General features: G+C 44.4%; 1 protein-coding gene across 2 annotated transcripts in view; it reads left to right on the forward strand.

Moving 5' to 3' along the window:
* rsrc1 (arginine/serine-rich coiled-coil 1) overlaps positions 1–8,217 on the forward strand; it is a 137,882-nt gene that overhangs the window by 53,265 nt on the left and 76,400 nt on the right. For both annotated transcript variants that reach the window (XM_058418972.1, XM_058418971.1), the window contains exon 5: positions 621–657. In XM_058418972.1, the coding sequence (XP_058274955.1) occupies positions 621–657 (37 nt within the window). The remainder of the gene's footprint in view (positions 1–620; positions 658–8,217) is intronic.

Here is an 8,217-nt window from a genome sequence, read left to right on the forward strand (position 1 = left end):
ATATTATTGCCATTCTTGAAGTCATAGTATACATCATTTTTATTTTTACGTACGAAGTTAGTGCAAGTTTGTTTTATGTAGTAGTGATATTCAGTACATATGTTAGTTGTAGGTTTAATTATGAGTGGCCATGTTTATACTGAAGACTCCCCGAGCCCGAGGAAGCCAGGTCGTTAGAAGTAAACTCATCGACACACCCATCCCAATAAAGGTGTTACAAAGGTGACTATGAAGTATATTTCCTCAGCTGAAAAGGATCAAAGAGACGGACCAGATAAGACTTTAATGGATCCCAGCACAGGAGAATACGTTAAAACACTAAGCACACACACTGAGCGCGAGAGAGCAGTCATTATTCCAGCACACGCAAGACCTGAGCGATTGTTTGTTCCTCTCTTCCACTCGTTACATTGGCAGAGGAAGAAAGGAACCCCCCCCTCCTCTTTTTTTTTTTTTTTTTAAACCGCTGCTGTCATGAAAAGGCGAGTGAGTGAAAATGAATAAATAGCCCCTTAATAAATAGCAATTATGGGCGATCCCGTCGGGGCGGGGAGTGCCGGGGAAAGCGATTAGTGACACGGCTTTATTTACAGTGGAGGAAATTTGTTCTTGTGTTGCAGGGACGCGGGGAACATCAAAGCTGGATTAGAACATCTGGTAAGTTCTGAATTCCCCCCATTCATGTCTGTGGCATCTTTGATATCTGCATCCGAAATGAACACGCGGCAATGGGCTCTGAATACCCTGTGCTGACACATAGCAAGAAATCTCTCTCACACACACACACACACACACACACTCTTTCATACATGCTCTTTCTGTCTGTCTTCCTCACTTTATCACCCCGCCTCCCTGTCTGCCTTGCTTACTCTATCGGTATCTCTGTCACTCTTTCATTTTCTCTCCTTCTGTCTGTCGTTCTCACTCGGTCTTTATCACTGTCTCTCTATCTCTGTTTCTTATGCTGTCTCTCTTTAATGCTCTCTCTCTTTCTCTCTCCTTCTTTTTTTCTGTCCCACTCTCTGTCTATCTGTCTGTCTGCCTCTATCTCTGTATCTTGTGCTTTGCCAGTCTGCCTCTCAGTCTTTCTTTCTTTCTTTCTTTCTTTCTTTCTTTCTTTCTTTCTTTCTTTCTTTCTTTCTTTCTCTTTCTCTCTCTCACTCCCTGATAGCTCTCTGTCTATCTGTTTCTCTCCCTCTTTGCCTCCCATTCTCTCTCTCTCTCTCTCTCTCTCTCACACTCCCTGACTGCTCTGTTTGTTTCCCTCCCTCTTTGCCTCCCATTCTCTCTCTCTCTCTCTCTCTCTTATTCCCTCTCTCTCTCTCTCTCTCTCTCTGACTGCTTTCTGTCTATCTGTTTCTCTCCCTCTTTGCCTCCCATTCTCTCTCTCTCTCTCTCTCTCTCTCTCTCTCTCTCACACTCCCTGACTGCTCTGTTTGTTTCCCTCCCTCTTTGCCTCCCATTCTCTCTCTCTCTCTCTCTTATTCTCTCTCTCTCTCTCTCTCTCTCTCTCTTTCTTTCTGTCCCACTCTTCTGTCCCACTCTCTGTCTCTCTCTATATCTCCTTGTGCCATTCTATCTATCAGTCTTTCTTTCTCGGATTCTCTCTCTCTCTCTCTCTCTCTCTCTCAAAGAGCCATGCTGCTGAACTTTCATATCACTCGGGTATTTACTCTTTCATTTACCCGGCCCTTCTCTGCATTTCTCTGGGACCCCCCCCCCATCTTTTTTGTTATTCATCTTTTTTGATGTCAGGATGAAATATATGGAGAGGCAGCAGAGGTCAACAACACGCGAATATCCACACAAGTATCCGCACTAATATCCACACTCAGCTGATTCTTGTGCATCATGCACGCTTAAATACATACGCACATCAGTTACACACTAGTCAGTAAATGGGATGCCTTTCTCTTGGACCCCCATTCTTTCTTCTACTTTTGTAAAAAGAACATTCTCTCCCGAGGCAGGGCACGCAGTCGGCTCCTCCGAAATAAAGGACCCACGGGAAGATTTAAAAATGTATCATTCGTCGTTTCCTGACTTTCCTGCTCTCCTTCTAATATGGGGTCAGAGGAGCATGCACTGGAGTTAAAGGGGCGCCTTTTTTCTTCTCCCGTGGCAGAAGCGAGTTTCCAGCTCCTGTTGTTTTTTTTCCAGTGGATGAATAATGAAGAGAGGTCACAGCGGGTCCTGGCTCTCTGGATGTACAGTAACCTCTCTAAGCTTTCAGTCGCATATTAACCAGGGGCCGGAGCCTTAAAGGGCCACGCTACACAAATGACCCTCCCAAACACTCCATCACACACTCAGTATATTTTCTACTGTTCCTATTTCATCTCACTCATCTTCATATACACACACAGTCGTGCCAGTCTGCGTATCACATTATAAAGCTGGATTTTGTAATAGGCCAGAGACGGAATTGTGGAAAAGGAAGGAAAGAAAAGTCAGAGAGGTGAAACGGAGCTTCAAGATGGAGCGAGAGGAAAGGAGGGGAGGGAGGAAAGATGAAAGTAGCGTGCGAGGGAAAGAGCGAGAGGGAGTGCATAGTTATGAGAGGATGCATTGATTTACAACTCTATAAAAGGCAGAGTGAATTATTGAAAAGAAGATTACATGCATAAACAGCACCAATCAATATGTGGAACTGCACTTGGGAAGTTTGTCCCTGCCCTCAACTTGCGCTAATGCACACACTCAAAACTCGTGCCTGTTTAGGCGCAATGACGGAAAGGTCGCAAAATAAATACACACCTGAGCATGAAGGAAGAAGGGTTAAGTGTAGGGTATATCATTTATTTATTTATTTATTTATTTTTAGATAGAAGCGTATCTTATATCTACTCACAATGGACCAAGTGGATGTATTGATCACAGAACTTGTTTGTTAGCTGAGGAATAAAGTACAGGGTGTGCTCTCATAGGAAAGCAATCAAAGACAGGGGGATGACATACGGTGATCAGGCATAACATTTTGACCACCTGCCTAATATTGCGCCCCCTTTTGCTGCCAAAACACAGCAAAATTGTGATGCACTGACACCTTTCTATCAGAACCAGCATTACCTTTTTTAAGCAACTGCAGCTCATTGCCTGTGGGATCGGATCACACGGGCCGGCCTTCACTCCCAACGTGCATCGATGAGCACCTGTTAGTGGGTGGGATATATTAGGCAGCAAGTGAACATTTTGTCCTCAACGTTGATGTGTTAGAAGCAGGAAAAATGGGCAAGCGTAAGGATTTGAGGAAGAGCCAAACTGTGATGGCTAGACCACTGGATCAGAGCATCTCCAAAACTGCAGATCTTGTGGGGTGTTCCCGGTCTGCAGTGGTCAGGATCTATTAAATGTGGTCCAAGGAAGGAAGAGTGGTGAACCGGAGACAGGGTCTTGGGCGGCCAAGGCTCAAGGGAGCGAAGGCTGGCCCATGTGATCCGATCCAACAGACGAGCTACTGTTGCTCAAATTGCTGAAGAAGTTTTGATAGAAAGGTGTCAGAATAGACAGTGCATCACAGTTCTGGCAGCAAAATGGGGACCAACACAATATTAGGCAGGTGGTCATAATGTTATGCCTGATCAGTGTACGTGCTTTAAGAGTCCACATCCTCTAGGTTATAAGATCCGAGTACAACAGGATCTATCTAGTCACCACACACACACACACACACACCAAACTTATTGACCCTTCAGTCATTGCTTTTATGAGGACGCTGAACCTCTCTCTCTCTCTCTAGAACACAGTGTTTTGTCTAGAGTGTCTAGTGTGTGTGTTTATTGTTGTTATTGTGGAGGAAGGCTGTTGAAAAGAATATAGCTCCGGTCTCTCAGTAGGCACAGTGTGTGCGTGTGCGTGTGTGTGTCTGAAGTTACATGCAGAGCGGATTAGAGTGCAGCATGATTAGCGGACGAGATGGGGCGGCACACACACACACACACAGATGTGTGTTTATATGTTTGCTCAGGCATTACTGTAAATTTCGGAGGGAATTTGAATATGCGGATGCTGACCGCGTGAATTTATCGCCGCCGCCGCTAGATTATGTTCCAGTTCACAGGAGCCCGGGGTGCCGAAGTATCTTATTACGATTCTAGATGAAGAATAGTAAATAAAAACCTGTCTCCCGCTGAGGTGTTTGTAGCCCTCAATCGCACAATCCTCCTTAAATGCTTTTCTCCCCCCCCAACACACACACACACACACACACCCTTTAAATATAAGCCATAAACAGTGTGAATTTACAAGTCCTTCAGGACTACCAGTGATAGAAGAGGACAGCAAACTTGACAAAGTCAGAATCAAGACAACTTTCTTCACTGATTGCTTTTCCTTTCCTCCTCTTCCATTTCCTCACATTAGCTTACTTAGTTTAATCCCCAAAATAAAACACTGGTTTTTCCTTTCTAACAACCCATGTGAGGGAATCTGTATCTTTTGGCCACATTAACACTAGCCTTGATAGCATTCAGTGCAGCCTAATCTATTTAGCCTTAGCGAGAGTGCCACGGCTAGTAATTAGCTTTGTGCAGCAGACCAAGGCGGTTTGTTTTATTTGTATTTTTTTGCTTATTTTTTTGATTATTTTGCTTCTTTTTGAAAGAAAGACTATGTTAATTACTCCCTCTATGTCTCTTTCTCCCTCTCTCTCTCTCCATCTACTTTTCTCCCTTTTCTCTTTTCTGTCAGGGAGAGAAGCCCGAATCCCCCAGTGGCTAGCGTAGCGAGCGCTTTGCTAACGCTAATCAGGCCAGATGCGCAGCTGCTTAAAAAGCCAGCACTACAAAAGCAGCTCATCAGCAGAGACATAAAGCATCAGATTCATGCAGATTAGCGCCTTCACGCTAATTGATCTTTTTGCATTCATTTGCTGATTTGTTGCAGTTAACGCCGCGTAGCTTTAGCAGTTTGCGGGAGTGATTTCTCCATCGCCCCACATTTCCACCGGGTCAAAGACTTGATCCGGTTTTATTTACATGCTTGTCGAAGGCTTTACATTTATTCATGTGGTGTGGGCGGTCGTGGTTTTTAGAGCCATGTATGGAAAATATCCTACTCGGTTTTAATAAGAACACTTAGAGGAGGTTCCATTACTTTACACTCTGCAGCACAGGCTTCTATTGTTGTGGTCTGATTTGTGGTAATGGTGAGAGAGAGGAAGTCTAGGATGAAGTAATTAAGTCTAGTTATGTGATAGAAAGTCATAACTGTGTGATCATTAACCTGCACTTGTGAGATAAGTTGCAGTTGTAATCGTCCGCTTATTAAGTTGCAGAGACATAAAGAAATCAGGAGTAATTGCAGGATGTCAAGTCACAATTGTGTTATTAACTTGTTAAGTTGGGGGTGATTGTAGCTCAAGTGGTTAAGGGGTTTAAGCACTGCCAAGGTTGCCACCGTTGGGCCCCCAACCCCCCCAGCTTCACCATTGGGCCCTTGAGCAAGGCCCCAACCCCTATTTTTAACCATTTGGCCCTTGAGCAAGGCCCCCAACCCCCCTGTTTCACCGTTGAGCCCTTGAGCAAAGCCCCCAACCCCCCTGCTTAACCATTTGGCCCTTGAGCAAGGCCCCCAAACCTCACACACCACTGTTGGGTCCTTAAGCAAGGCCCCCAACCTCCCCTGATCCACCATTGATCCCAATCACACAATTATGACTTTCTATCCAACTCCCCCTGCTTCACCAACCCCCCGCTTCACTGTTGGAACCTTTGAGCAAGGCTTCCAACCCCCACACTTCACTGTTGGGCCTTGAGCAAGACCCCCAAGCCCACCCTGCTCCACAATTGGGCCCTTAAGTAAGGCCCCCAAGTGCAACCTGATCTATTGTTGTGCCAAATCACACAATTATGACTTTCTATCCAAATCCACCTCTTTCACCAACCCCCTGCTTCACTGTTGGGCCTTTGAGAAAGGCTCCCAACACCCCACTTTACTGTTGGGCCCTTGAGCAAGATCCACTGAATAGTGTGATGAAAACGAAATGATATTAAATGTAAATGATATTCTACGTCCTTCGCAATCATCACATCCTACCCCAGATTTAACACTGAGAGTCCAAGAAAGGAAAGGAGCAGTGTAGCGGTCATCTCGTCACGGTGCGATCGTGTCCTCGTTCCCCGGCCGTGTCCATCATCCAGTAATTTGATTGTGGCACATAAAGAGCTGACAACACCATCGTGAGCATCGGGGCACGTGAAAGGAGAGGAGACGTAATCTGCAAACACATTTCCAGCCGTATTACTCTAATGATTTCATCAGGTTAAGGCTCTCTCTGTGTGTGTGTGTGTGTGTGTGTGTGAGAGAGAGAGAGAGTGTGAGCTCATCTTCAGAGCTCTATGTCTCGAGCCCCCGCTCAGCTAAACGATAGAGTGATGACTCTGACCTCTGTCCAGGTGCATGACCTGCTATAATTACATGTCTCACTGACACACGAAATGACTCTATCTGTCTATCTCTCTGTCTGTCTCCCAAACTATATAGTATATATGTATATCTGTGTCTTTCCCTTCTTATCTCACTTTTTTTCCCCTCTCCTTTATGTCTCACTTTTTGTTTTTCTTTTTGTCTCTTTCACTGCTTCTGGTCCTCTGTCTTTTTTTCTTCTCCATTCTCTCTCTCTCTCTCTCTCTCTCTCTCTCTTCTTGTATTTCTCTCATTCTCTCTAGACATCTGTTTCTCCGTCTCGCTCTCTTCTCCCCTTTCTGGGTCTGTCTGTCTCTCTGTCTCTCTATCTCATGTCTCTTTCACTCTTTGTCTCTGAATCTCTCTGTCTGTCTGTCTCTCGCTCTCTCTCTCTCTCTCTCTCTCTCTCTCTCTCTCTCTCTCTCTCTCTCTCTCTCTCTCTCTGTCCTGTCATTCTCCCTAGGCATCTGTTTCTCCATCTCTCTCTCTTCTTCCCTTTCTTGGTGTCTTTCTGTCTCTCTGTCTCTCTATCTTAGTATCTATCTGTCTGTCTGTTTGTCTGTCTGTCTCTCTTTGTCTCCTTGTATCTGTGTTTGTCTCTCTCTCTCTCTCTCTCTCTCTCTCTCTCTCTCCCCCTCCTTGTATTTCTCTCATTCACTCTAGTCATCAGTTTCTCAGTCTCTCTCTCTCTTCTTCTCTTTCTTGTTTTCTCTGTGTCTCTGTCTGTCTCTCAGTCTCAGTATCTATCTGCTTAGCTTACAGTCTCTTTCTCTCTCTCTCTCGTTCTTTCTTTCCACCTCCTCCTCTTCAGCTCTCTTTCTTCATCCTCATATACTACTTCTCATCTTCTCTCTCTCTCTCTCTCTCTCTCTCTCTCTCTCTGTCTTTACATCCCACTTTGCACAGCCAGAGTGTGCAACATTTAAAAAAAAAAAAAGAAAGAAAAGAAAGATATTCCAAAAAAGAAATATTGCATTAATTTTCAAATGATGATATTACATTTAGTGCGAGACCCTCATACATCACGCTGTGAGAACTAGTCCCTTACTGTATGCGCTTAATCTTAATGGTATCGCCGGATGTCAAGGGCATGGAGGAAATTAAATCGGAAAGTGTGGATAGACCAAAGAAGATATTATCTCTTGATGATTGCAGTTTTGATAGGTATTGCAGTGGATTTCATTTTCGGCGCATGCTGGAGAGATGAGCTAGCTGCCCCGTTTGCTCATTTTTCTTCGTCATGATTTATGTGAGTTGAGCATAAACTTTTTTTTTTTTGGTTAAATTTCTAATGTTCTCTTTTTTAACAGGCATTTTTTAATCTATACACACACATGCACACACACACATTCCATCTTTCTACCCAAGGATCAACGACGACACACCAGAAATGAATCACGCTTCAGCCTCAGTTGTATGTGGATGTCTGTTTTCTTGTCTATGATTGGTGCATGCGTATTGGCACATACATACTGAATGCTTAATGTGTACAAAACACACACACACACACACACACACACCAGAAGATTTGAGAGGAAAAAGAGAGACGTCGCCAAGAGAGTAAAAAAAAAAAAAAAAAGAGGCGGCGGTGAGACGGAGGGTGTCATTACTCAGGCTTGTTTACATTCTAAATACGTAATGAAATCTTGTTGGCAATAATGAAGGAAATAAAAGTTTGGGAAATTGTAATAGTGGTGAAGTTTGAGAGATGAGCTGCGGCCTGCGAAATAACATTTCGGAGCAGGGAAGCGCATTATTATGCAGTGGCTGTGCCTGCTGGAGACACCAAGATGAACAGCCTCGGCTTGCCAA

Source organism: Hemibagrus wyckioides, linkage group LG20, assembly GCF_019097595.1.
Source record: "Hemibagrus wyckioides isolate EC202008001 linkage group LG20, SWU_Hwy_1.0, whole genome shotgun sequence".
NCBI lineage: Eukaryota > Metazoa > Chordata > Actinopteri > Siluriformes > Bagridae > Hemibagrus > Hemibagrus wyckioides.